Source organism: Dromiciops gliroides, chromosome 2, assembly GCF_019393635.1.
Source record: "Dromiciops gliroides isolate mDroGli1 chromosome 2, mDroGli1.pri, whole genome shotgun sequence".
NCBI classification, from domain to species: Eukaryota; Metazoa; Chordata; class Mammalia; order Microbiotheria; family Microbiotheriidae; genus Dromiciops; species Dromiciops gliroides.
Window position 1 is genome coordinate 528,864,996 of NC_057862.1, and position 13,655 is coordinate 528,878,650.

Sequence of the window (13,655 nt, forward strand, 5' to 3'; positions counted from 1 at the left end):
CATGGAAAATTTTACCTGTCATATTTAAAGATAGGGGAATGAATTTATGACCAAACAAGAGAGAGAGAGAGAGAGGGGAGCAGGAGAGAGAGAGAGAGACAGAGAGAGAGAGCACAAACAAGATATAAAATGGATAATTTTGAACTAAAACCAAAACAAAAATTTTTGTACAAATAAAACAAATGCAGCCAAGATTAGAAGGAGAAAATTAGGAGAAAAACTTTTACAGTAAGTTTCTCTAAGGCCTTATTTTTTAAATATAAAGAGAAGTCAAATTAATAAGAATATGAGTCATCTCCCAATTAATAAATGGTATTAAAGGGTAGGAACAGGAAATTTTCAGAAGAAATCAAAACTACCTATAATAATATGAAAAAAATTTCTAAATCACTATTGATTAGAGATATGTAAATAAAAAAAAAAAAAACCTCTGAGCTGCTCTTTCAAATCTGTCAGATTGGCTAATATAACAAAAAAAAGAAAAAACAATAAAAGACATTGGGGAGTGAGGAATCTGGATAATAGGGACACCAATGCACCTTTTGTGGTTGTGGAGTTGTGAAGGGATCCAACCAATCTGGAGGGCAATTTGGAACAATGACCAAAAGGCATATTAAACCATGCCTATCCTTTGACCCAGCAATGCCTCTTCTAGGTCTGTATCCCAAAGAAAGTTTTTTTTTTTTTTTTAAAGAAAAAGAACTCATATCTACAAAAAATATTTACATTAGTTCTGTTTCTGGTGGCAAGAAATGGAAATTGAGGTGAAACCATCAATTGTGGAGTGGCTGAAAAAATTGTGGTATATGATTTTGGTGGAATACTACTGTGCTATAAGATGATGAGCAGGATGCTTTCAGAAAAACCTGGGAAGACTCACATGGAGTGATACAAAGTAAAGTGAGTAGAACTTGGAGAACATTGTATGCAGTACCAGCTATTCTCAACAATGCACTGATCCAAGACAATTTCGAAGAACATATGATGAAAACTGCTATCCATCTCTAGTTAACGAACTGATGGAGTCTGAATGCACATTGAACCATGCTTTTTTTAAAACTTTATTTTTCTTGAGGGGTTTTTTGGTCTGTATTTTCTTTATCAACATGGCTAATATGGAGATGTTTGACATAATACACATAATAATCTACATCAATCTATATTGCCTTTTCAAGAAGAGGTAAGGGATGGAAGGGAGGGAGAGAATCTATGACTCGAAATTTAAAAATACTGTTAAAATGTTTTTACATGAAATTGAGAAAAAAGTATATATATGTATGTATGTGTGTGTATATATATATATATATATATATATATATATATATATATGGGTTAGGTGACTTGCCATATATATATATATATATATGGGTTAGGTGACTTGCCTAGGCTCACACAACTAGTAAGTGTCAAGTGTTTGAGACCGGATTGGAACTTGGGTCCTCCTGAATCCAGGATCCAGGACTGGGGCTTTATCCACTGTGCCACATAGCTGCCCCAATATATATTTTTAAGAGGATAATAAGAATTAGTAAACAAATAAGAAAATTTAATCTCAGAAAACTCAAATTTATCTTGTCCAAGAGCATGCAAATTCTAACTTGCAAATCCAGTCATTGAGCCCAAGGTCCCTTGACTCCTGGTTCAGTATTTCACCTGGGCCATTATGATTTTTATATTATAATAAGTTAGAGAAAACAGACCACATTTAATCAAAAATATATTTCAGTAATAGACAAAAAACCACATATCAAGAACAAAAAGTGCCTTGGGGAGCATGTTTTCACTTTGGAAAATGGGCTGGAACCTTCTGGATTGAAATGGGGTTAAATTAAATATAAAGGGGGGCAGCTAGGTGGTGCAGTGGATAGAGCACCAGCCCTGGAGTCAGGAGGACCTGAGTTCAAATCCGAACTCAGACACTTAACACTTACTAGCTGTGTGACCCTGGGCAAGTCACAACCCCAATTGCCTCACCAAAAAAAAAAAAAAAAAAAAGAAATCTAAAGAACACACTAGGTAGGACAAGAGAAGAGGTCGTCATGCAGGAGTTTACTTTTCACCTTTGTACTCAGGTAGATTTTAGATTTACATCTGGGAAGGGACTTTAATGATTATCTAGTTCAATCTCCTCATTTGGCAGATGAGGAAACTGAGGAATAGATCAGGTAACACCGCTGTCACCCCAGCTAAACATAGCAGAAACAGCATTTGAATCTATGTTCTCTGACTCCAAATTGAACACTTTTCCCACTGTCCTTTTTCCCCATTACCCTTATGCAATATTTCATATTGAATATACTTAATTATCTTTGCATTTTATCCTCCTACTAGAGGCTGTGAGTAGGGACTGAATGTAATCTAAAACTTTACCTTCTCCAACCACAGTGCTTCTATACACACTAGGCATTTAACTCATTGTTAATGAATTCAGATCTGAACTTGTTGTCTTAGATTTGTAGCAGGAAGTTAACCAAACATGTAACCAAGATACTTGGCCTTGAATCCTAACTCTAACACTCACTGGCTAGGGAAATAACCCTGGGGGAGGTCATTTGACATCTCTTAGGTCTAGTTTCCTCAACTTATAAAACATGCATAATAATATTTTTAGTTCCTACCTCAGAGGATTTCTGAGAAAAAGCTCTATTGTTACTGCCATTCATTTTGATTATGGATAAGGATAATAAATAAACAGTACACAAACAGCAATTTAAAGACCTGGCTTCCTTCAAAACTCAGCTTAAACACTACCTCTTAAATAAAGTTGTTCTTGACCACATCCCTCTACCCAATCAGTGAGGGCTTCCTTTGGGAAATTCCTTTGTATTTCTTGTGTGTTATACATATATGTTATCACTTTCTTCCTCTTCTCCTCAAGAATGTAGGCTTCCTGTGGGAAGGGATTATTACATTTTTACTCTTTGGATGCCCAGCATATACCACAGTGCTTAGTACATAGTAGGTGCTTAATAGATGCTGATTGACTGATTGGTTGATAGAGATAATAATCTGAAGTAGTACTCAACTTAGATGTGACTGCATTTCCCTGTGTGTTTAGTTGGAGCTGGGGAGGAGAGATGAAGGGGAACTTGAGTACACTCTGTATTTAATTCTGGGCTTGATTGTGGAAGAAATCAAGTACACGTTTTCTTTATGTTTGGCAGTAAAATTATACTAATCACTATTAACTTCTTAAATTTAAGAATCCAGCAGCAATGAAGGGAAGAAGGGAATAAGCATCTACTATGTGCCAGGCATTGTACACAGTGCTTTACAAATATTATCTTCTTTGATCCTTAAAACCCTGAGAGGTAGGTGCTTTTATTTTCCCCATTTAGAATGGTGGAAATGGAGGCAAATAGAGGTTAAGTGACTTGCCCAGGGTCACAAAGCTAGGAAGTATCTGAGACACGATTTGAACACAGGTCCTCCTGACTTGAGGCCCTATGCTCTAGGCATTGTACCACTTGGCCACCTCAGTGACAACAGGGAACAATAACCATATTTTCATTTTGCATTTGCAGAAGCATAATGTTAAATCCACCTGCACTGATTAAGGTAAACAGGAACGCAGTGGGATTTTTTATTGCTAAATCTATACAGGAAGTCAGAAGGTAAATTTTATTTTATGTTATTTTATATTAGGGGTGGGGGGAACACTAATATAAGTGCAACTTATGGGCAGGTGTCTTGACTTAGCCTGTCCCCTTCAGAGTGTTAAGCCTCATCAGACTCCTTCCTGATTTGCTTTTATTATCCAGAGCCTCTTTTTACTGTATCAACTGTCACAGTGATGTGAATTCCCCAGAGCTCATTGGATATTGTGGCTGCAAGTCCAAGAAAGGATGCCAAATGGAAGCAAGTAAGTGCTGTCTCTTTAAGTCTGTGTCTACCCTAGCTCCATAAGAACCAGCCAAGGGAGAGGCAATCAGATGGGTGGGGAAGCTTGAGAGGAACTGAACTTTTGAAACTGAACTGAGGCTCATCAAGGGCCAGGAGATGGAGTGATGGCTGTGTATGGGGCATAAAGAGATACCATAATTAAAACAGGATTCATTTCTAAATGGAACACCGGCTAAAGGAAAATAATCTGATACCCCACCAGATTATCCCTAAAACTTTTAAACAACTCAATAATTTCTGAAGTGTTTTCAGATTTTACAATCCTTTATACTGACATATAAAGCATTTTGAGGCTTATAGATCTCCTTTTGTTTTCCTAAACAAGGTAGCTAGTATAAAAACTTCCAATATATCTGTGATCTCATTAATTCAGGAGTTTCCTTTAGTACTTTTAATAGCAATATATTGTGATGAAGTTATTGGAAGACTGGCCAAAAGTTTTATATATATATATATATATATATATATATATATATATATATATATATATATATATATATATATATATATATATATATACATATACATATATATAATCTCATAAATACCCTCATAATTGTATGGCCTCCAGCACATACCTCATCTATATACACTATATACTCAATCCAGCTGCTTTCCCTACCTTTGTTCTACATGGTAGTTTCACTGTGCTTAATAGGAAAAAAAGTGGCAATAATTTTTGTGAATAATTTCAAGTTTTCTTTTTATAGCCCTGCCATTTTCATCCTTAATTGCCATTGGTTGACTTTGCTAAGTTGATAATCTTAGTAAGCTTTCTTTAAATTGGTTTTGTCCCCACTTCTTCTTCCTACATTATGAGACCATGTCACTCATAGATATCCATCATCCTCCTGAGTTCATATCCTAAACTAGAATTTTATTTAGCAGCTACCTCTTCTCTCAGAATAGTTAAGTCAGGTAGCTGTTTGACATCTGAGGAACTTTCAGGGAAACTTTGGTCTCTTTGTTTTGACAATTAATTTAGAGTGGTAAACAAAATGTTTATAGTTGGTGTTGATATGATTCCTTTTGTTTTATTTCCCATTTTGATTTTCTATCCTCTACACCTCTCTGGCAGGCTCTCCTCTTCTAGAGTAAAGTGAAGGGTCATTCTTCTTTTAAACTATTGTTTAAATAGTTGAGGGTTGGTATTTCAATTTTATATCATAATTTTCTCACTGTTATTCTTTCCTTTATAAAAACTAATTTTAGGGGGCAGCTAGGTGATGCAGTAGATAAAGCACCTGCCCTGGATTCAGGAGTACCTGAGTTCAAATCAGACCTCAGGCACTTGACACTTACTAGCTGTGTGACCCTGGGCAAGTCACTTAACCCCCATTACCCAGCAAGAAAAAAAAATCTCCAAAAAAACCCCAAACAAACTAATTCTGATCGTCAATCTGATGAGTTAATGGTCTTACTGTACAACGATGTCATGAGTACCTAATATATGACTATGCCTGTGCTAGGCTATAGAGATTAGGGAAGTATAAGCCATGATCCCTGCATTCAAATCAGTTGAAGAAACAAGCTGTATGAAAAATAGTAGTCATCAGCTAAGCGCTAAATTGTTTATGGAAAGACAGATGATTCAAAGATAAGTCCCACACGATTAAAAAGTTCTTTTTCTTGAATGTTAAAATAAATATGATTTTATGATGTGATTATTCTAGCTGTGTCTAGCATCTATCGATCCTTTTTTAAGGGAAAGTGTTCATGAAAATTCTTTTGCCTATTTCATAGACTAAGAAAGGAGTGGTGGAAAGAATGTGATATTTGGTGGCAGAGAACATGGGTTTAAATTCTGTTGTGCTTTTTACAACTATTGTGACTTTGGACAAGTTTTTAAACTCTCTGGGTCTTATATTTCTTCATCTATAATTTGATGACCTGGCAGTCAGCTAGTTGGCAGTGGATAAAGCACTGGCCCTGGATTCAGGAGTACCTGAGTTCAAATATAGCCTCAAACATTTGACACTTGCTAGCTGTGTGACCCTGGGCAAGTCACTTAACCCTCATTGCCCCGCCCCCCCCCCAAAAAGAGATGCTCCAATTCCTAAGGATACCAAACCACCCTAAGGGGTGATATAGCAAACCTGCCCCCTACTAGACAATATCTGCCATCCTGATTCCAGGAAAAGGCAGTGTCACCTAAGGGGTAAGAAGTTAAGAGTAAAGAATCGCTACGAGAAGTTTGCAAAGGAAATATACTGTTGAGAGAAAAGGATAGTGATTAGTTTTGTATACATCAACCTATTAATCAAGAAGCCTATTGTGAGTACCTACTACTTCCAAGCTATTGTGAAGAACAGAAAGGATGTATTAGCCACAGTGTCTACCTTCCACTAGTTGGGGAGACAAATTGCATTTAAAAATAACTTATCAAGTAAGTGCTAAAATATATATTGAAATTATGTAACTCTGGGCAAGTCTTGGAGGCAAGTAGGTGGCACAGTAGGATACGGCTCTGTGCCAGGAGTTGGGAAGATTTGAGTTCTGATTCACCCTCTGACACTTGCTATGTGACTCTGGGGAAATCATGTATTCTCTGCTTGCCTCAGTTTGCTTGATTGTAAAATGGGGATAACATCACTTACCTCAGATGGTTACTGTGAGGCTCAAATGAGCTCATATTCATCAAGTACTTAGCACAGTGTATGGTAGAGACTATGCCAGTGCTTATTTTCTTCTCTGTCTTCCCCTCAAGAATTGAGGAAACAGCATAAGAAAGAGAAGAGTTAGGAATGAGCATGTTGGCTACAAAGCATAGTAAGAGGCCTAAATGAGACAGCTAAGTGGTGCAGTGGATAGAGTACTGGACTTGGAGTCAGGAAGAAATGAGTTCAAATCCTTTCTCATTCACTTATTAGCTATATGGCCCTGGGTAAATGACTTAACCTCTCAGCCTTGTCTATAAAATGGGGATATCACTTACTGTAAAGGGTCATTGAGAAAAGATTTAATGTTATATTATTTGTAAAGTGCTTTGTGAACCTTAAAGTACAGAAACACACACACACACACACACACACACACACACACACTATCTGGAACTGGGGAAAAGTATACAAGGGGTATATACTGGGGAGTAGTGAAAAAGAAGCATGTGGCCAGAGTATAAAGTCCAGGAAAATCAGACCAAGAAGTTCAAATTGGAGTATATAGAGAAAACACACCCTTTAAGTTTTGCTGACTGGAGTACATTCTGAATGAGCATTTCTGTGAAGTAAACACTGACTGTGGAGATGACCCTTCTTTTTTGGAGTCCTGCCTATGAAAAATACCAGCTGGATGGGCTTGGGGGTAAGGCAAGAAATGGTCTGTGTTTCAGTTTTCACATCTGTAAAGTGGGGCCAATACTTCTTACCTTACAAAGAAATTGTGAGGGAAGTTTGTTGTTTTTTTTTTTCTTTTTACTTTAAGTGCTATAGAAGTGGGAGCTATTATTATGAAAGCTGTGTTTTAGTATGATTGATCTAGGCATAAAATGAAATTCTTAGCACTTAATGGTTCTTCTCTTTCACTGATTTTCTGGGTCTCTCAGGAATCCTACTTCCCCTCCTGCCCACCCCCCCCAACCCCTACCCTTGGTTCCTCATTCTGCTTAGCCAAAAATAAACTGCCATCATAGCATAAATTTTACTCTAAGAAGAACTAACAATCACTTTGGGCTCACATTTTTCTTCAGTTCATTTTCATTAATCGACATTTAGCTTTCTTGGAGTGGCTACAATCTCCAATTTCTCATAGAGCAGCAGATATTTCTCTCTCTGCACTGAATGGGGACTTAACATATAGACTAGGATATGTCAGCATTTAGAACAGGGAATATTAGAACTAGAGGGAATTTAGCTCATGAAATGTTACAGTCTGAGCTATACCTTTAACCAAAGAATATGAGAAGGGGAAAAGGCCTTAATACAAAAAATATGGAATATCCCAACAATCTTAGTGAAGTTTTATGCTATTAAAGCTTAATAGCTTATTGTTCATTAAGCATAAGGTTAATAAGCTTCTACTAGCTTAAAACCACACTAAGACTTTTGAGACACCCTTTATTTTAGCTGCAAAAATAAATAAAATCCATAGAATCTCAGTTAGAAGAGATGTCTGAGCTCAGAAAGGCCATCCATATCTAATCAAATATCTATTTTACGGCATCCATGGGATGGTCATTCAGCCTCTACTTAAAAACTTCTGCTGCTGTTTAGTCTTTTTTTTTTTCAGCATCCAGATTCCACAGTTCTTTTTTCTGAATGTGGAGAGAATTTTCCATCATGAGTTCTTTGGAATTATCTTACATCATTGTATTGCTGAGAAGAATTAAGTCTATCACAGCTGATCCTCAAACAATGTTGTTAATACTCTGTACAATGTTTTCCTGGTTCTGCTCACTTCACTCAGCATTAGTCCACTTAAGCCTTTCCAGGTTTTTCTGAAATCCTCCTGCTCATCAGTTCTTGCAGTACAATAGTATTCCATTATATTCATATACCACAACTTGTTTAGCCATTCCCCAATTGATGGTCATTCCCTCAATTTCCAATTCTTTGCCACCGCAAAGAGACCTGCTATAAATATTTTTCTACATGTGGGTCCTTTTGCCTCTTCTTTGATCTCTTTGGGATACAGACCTAGTAGTGTTTCAACTGGGTCAAAGTGTATGAACAGTTCCATAGCCCTTTGGGCATAGTTCCAAATTGCTCTCCAGCATGGTTGGATCAGTTCATAGCTCTACCAACAATGCATTAGTGTTCCAATTTTTCCACAGCTTCTCCAACACTGATTATTTAACTTTTTTGTCATATTAGCCAATCTGATAGGTGTAAGGTGGTACCTCATAGTTGTTTTAATTTGCATTTTTGTAATCAGTAGTGATTTAGAGCATTTTTCATATGGCAATAGATAGCTTTGCTTTCTTTATCTGAAAACTGTCTGTTCATATCCTTTGACCATTTCTCAATTGGGGAATGATTTGCATGCTTATAAATTTGATTTAGTTCCTTATATACTTTAGAAATGAGGCCTTTATCAGAAACACTGGCTGTAAAAAAAATTGTTTCCCTACTAATTTTGGCTTCATTGCTTCTGTTTGTACAAAAACCTTTTAATTTAATGTAATCAAAATCATCCATTTTGCATTTCATAATATTCTCTATCTCTTGTTGGGTCATACATTCTTCTCCTCTCCATAAATCTGAGAGGTAAACTATTCTTTCCTTTGCTAATTTACTTATGGTATTACCTCTTATCATGTACCCATTTTGTTCTTATTTTAGTATAAGGTGTAAGATGTTGGTCTATGCCTAGTTTCAGCCATGCTATCTTCCAGTTTTCATAGAAGTTTTTGTCCAATTGTGAGTTTTTATCCCAGAAACTGGAGTCTTTGGATTTAGATTACTTAAGTTATTTACTACTATATTTTCTGTGCCTAACCTATTCCATTCATCTACTACTCTGCTTCTTAAGCAGTACCAAATAGTTTTGATAACTGACACTTTATAGTATAGCTGCAGATTTGATACAGCTAGCTCACCTTCCTGTTCATTTTTTTCATTAGTTCCCTTGATATTCTTGACCTTTTGTTCTTCCAGATGACTTTTGTTGTTATTATTTTTTCTAGCTCTATAAAATAAATTTTAGGTAGTCTGATTGGTATGGCACTGAATAAGTCAATTTAGGTAGAATTGTCATTTTTATTATATTAGATCAGCCTATCCAGGAGCTATTGATAGTTTTCTAATTGTTCAGATCTGATTTTATTTGTGTGAAAAGTGTTTTGTAATTGTGTTCATAGAGTTCCTGGGTTTGTCTTGGCAGGTAGACTCCCAAATATTTTATATTGTCTACAGTTACTTTAAATGTAATTTCTCTTTCTATCTCTTGCTGCTGAGCTTTTTTTGTCATATATAGAAATTCTGATGACTTATGTGGATTTATTTTATAACCTGCAACTTTGCTAAAGTTGTTTATTGTTTCCAGTAGTTTTTTTTTTGGGTGATTCTTTAGGATTCTCTAAATATACCATCACATCATCTGCAAACAGTAATAGTTTTGTTTGCTCCTTCCCTATTCTAATTCCTTTACTTCTCTTTTCTTCTCTTATTGCTAAAACTAACATTTCTAGTACAATATTAAATAATAGAGGTGATAATGGACATTCCTCTTTCACCCTTGATCTTATTGGGAATGCCTGGCCTGCCTTTGAGCAGGATTGTGACAGCTTCTGGTTTATCTGTATCAGTTACTTCATCAGTTGTCCATCACCACAGGATCTTGAGGTAGGTAAAAATGGTAAAATGGTATGGATGCTGTCTTTTGACTCACGCATAAATTCAGTTTAAGTGAGACATAGTTGCCTGAAGTTGTCAGCCTCACTCTCTTTTCCAGAGTTATTGGAATCCAGTGGCAAGAAAAACTCAAGATGACTGGTGATGGCTTGGTATGCCATTGATCTCGTTGGCATCTCAATGTCTAACCAAACTCTTAAGCGTTCCACAGCACCTATTTCTACTACATTCATGGCCCATTGCAACAAATTGTTTAGATCTTCTTTATTCTACTGGGGAAGTCTTCACTTGCTTGGCCCCTCAGTTACATTCAACCTAGTTTAATCCATATGATGAAATGGATTTACCAGGGTGTGGCCACCACACATGCTACAGCTTTTTGGAGCCAGAGGTGAGCTCTGGGTGGCAATGGAAACTGTGAGATTTAAAATTGGATATTAGATCATAAATCTCCCTTCTTTAACCTTTCCCTTAATTTATCTCCCAGACTAGTAAATGGAAGAAGCTTCTGGTTTTCTAGTTAGAGCTTTTATTGTATGGTAGTCACAAGGTGATGTTGATTAGAAGGATAGGAAAGGAGAAATACAATACAAATCGTCTTAAGTCTAAACTTAGTCTATATTCCGTATAAAACTCACCAAAAGCCGAAGGCCACCTTTGGGGAGAGAGAGAGAGAGACCGTGTCAAGCGCGTACTGCTGCTAACCGCGAGCTGGGCCCAGTCGAACTCTCGTCAGCATCAGCCTGTGCAGTGCAGTCAGGAGACCAGCAGAGCAGGAAAAAGTCCCACTTCCATTCTCTCCTTGCCTTTTAAGCTCGCACCCCGGAAGTGGAGTGCTAGCAGGCAGTCTGATGTGCGCAGCAGGTGGACTGGCATGCGTAGCTCATGCCCTTAGTCTCCTCCCTGAAAGGGTGGTCCTTAAAAAAACTGGCGTCTTTCAGTTATCCTAACTGACTGTTAAAAAACTTTCATATTTTTTTACCACAACACCAAAGGTGGAAAACAGCCCTGAAAACAGGCTCAGCATTCCTCCCACCAGAAGTATTAACACTTTAACACCTCATATACCCCAGATGCATATATGTATGTATATATATGCACATACTAGATAGGCATATACGCACATACAAGGTACATACAAAGTAACTGAAAGGAAGGTAACCTTAGAGGATGGGAGCAGGGAGGTGGTGCAGTGGATAAAGCGCTGAACCTAAAGTCAGGAAGACTCATTTCCCTGAGCTCAAATCTAGACTCAGACATTTACTAGCTGGGCAAGTCACTGAACCCTGTTTGCCTCAGTTTTCTCATCTGCAAAATGAGCTGGATAAGGAAATGGCAAACCACTCTAGTATCTTTGCCAAGAAAACCCCAAGTGGAGTCATTAAGAGTCAAATATGATTGAAGTAACTGAAAAACAACTTTAGAGGGGAAGGCAATGAGGTCAATAGAAAATGAACCATTTTTGATAAAGTCATTTTTACACTTTGGTGTTACTCCTTCCTTCCTTCCTTCCTTCCTTCCTTCCTTCCTTCCTTCCTTCCTTCCTTCCTTCCTTCCTTCCTTCCTTCCTTCCTTCCTTCCTCCCTCCCTCCCTCCCTTCCTTCCTCCCTCCCTCCCTCCCTTCCTTCCTTCCTTCCATAACTAATTGTAGAATCTTTCCAGCAATTAAAATTATGCTTCACTTGGCTCAGAGTTTGCAAACCAAACTCTCTCCCCATTTTGATTTTTGGTAAAACATTTTAATTTCCCCAGTACTGTGGCACCACTCCAGGAGAAATGATCTATCTAGTGGTTATTCAGACTGTTAGGGGAAACCACTGAGCTTTTGTTGTCCCAATTCTTTTATTAAGGGAAATCATATGACTTTTTCCAAGTCATACACGGCTGAATTCAAACCTAGACACCCTTATTCCAAATGCAGTGCTCTGTGTTCTATACCAGTGTTGTCAAACTCAAGCAGAAATGGAAGCCATTAATCTGTACATAAGGATCCCTTCAGTCTGCACACTGACTTAGTTTTAAAATGTAAACTTGTCTATGTTTTATTGTATTTTCATTTATTTTATTAAATATTTCCCATTTACATTTTAGTCTGATTTGGGTCACAGTCACATACAACCTGTTAGTGGTGAGTTTGACACTTCTGCTCTATAGCATGCTAGAAATTCCTTCTTCTTCCTTCAAACAGGAATAGAAACATCGTGGAAAGAGAACTGCAACTGAGTCAGTAGACCAAGCTCCCAATTCTAGTGTTGCTACGTGCTATCTTTGTGATTTTGGGCAAGTAAATTTACCTCTTTCACATCAGTTTCCTCATCTTTTAATGAGTGGGTCGAAACCTTTTCCTACTCTAAATCCTATGACTATTAAATCCATACAATTGGGGACTTTTTTTCATCTTTGAACATTATTTATTAGACCTGGAAAAGTACTCAGAATAGATAACGTTATTGATGGTGGCAAGTTAAAACATACAGTGTCAGAACTGAACATGGAAGATGCCTCAGAACAGAGAATGCCAAAATTGGAAGTGTCCCTGTCACGTAGAAGGGAATGTCAGAGCCAGAAAACACCTTAGAGATTATTGTTTAACCCATTTGTTCAACAGATTCCCATTACACCCCAATGACTTCCCCAACAAAGGATGAAAACCTAAACCTGTCTTTTTTCAAATGACCCTAAGGAAGCAACATCACCAAAATATGACTCAGAGAGAGTACCTACCCGCACCCCCACCCCACCCCTTTGTTTACGTGCTATGTTTCTGAAAAGTTGTTGGTAAGCCTTATTTTCATAAGTAACTTATATAGCAAATGCGTTAAGGGAGTGTTGTCATTTAAAAGAAACTGGCTCTGAATCAGCTTGTAAAACAAAGATTCCTTTCCTAATGGGTATCTTCACACCTATTTGATTAGTTTTTGCAAAGTTGTTATTACTGTTGTTTTTATATACTTTGATATTTTAGCCTTCTCTACAACCCTGCCTCACAAGTGGTAGAATTGAGCTGACTTTTGAAAGCTGTGTCCACACAACACAAACTTCAGAAATGTCCCCCTTCCTTCCTTCTTTCTTCCTTCTTCCCTCCCTCTCTCCTTCCTTAATTCTTTTTTTCTTTTCTTCACTCCCTCCTTTCTCCCTTCCTTGCTTCCTCCCCCCCCCCACCTTAGAGCTCATGAAGACTGTTAAGCAATGAAGAACTTGCAAGCTACAGTCATTGAATAAGGGAGTACACATAAAGATGAAATAATAGACCTTTAAAAGAACTGAGGAAGCTCTGTTCTTAAAGTGAGGCATATTGGCATAATCCTGAACTTGCACACTATCCCCGTACCACATACCTAAAATACTTGAACTCAAATATGACATGTATCTATTTATACTTACATTCTTGGAAGAAACAAATGGGAGATTACAGTGTTCAAAGAGAAAACTAGAGGGGCTTTCTATCTGTGAAAGTCCCAT

At 37.3% G+C, this 13,655-nt stretch overlaps 1 protein-coding gene across 1 annotated transcript in view; it reads left to right on the forward strand.

The window, feature by feature from the left end:
• The window catches only part of KCNU1 (potassium calcium-activated channel subfamily U member 1), a 261,654-nt gene that overhangs the window by 130,842 nt on the left and 117,157 nt on the right, over positions 1–13,655 (forward strand). Inside the window, 2 exon segments of the mRNA XM_043981056.1 lie at positions 3,525–3,614; positions 3,762–3,862. Of these exon segments, the coding sequence (XP_043836991.1) occupies positions 3,525–3,614; positions 3,762–3,862 (191 nt within the window).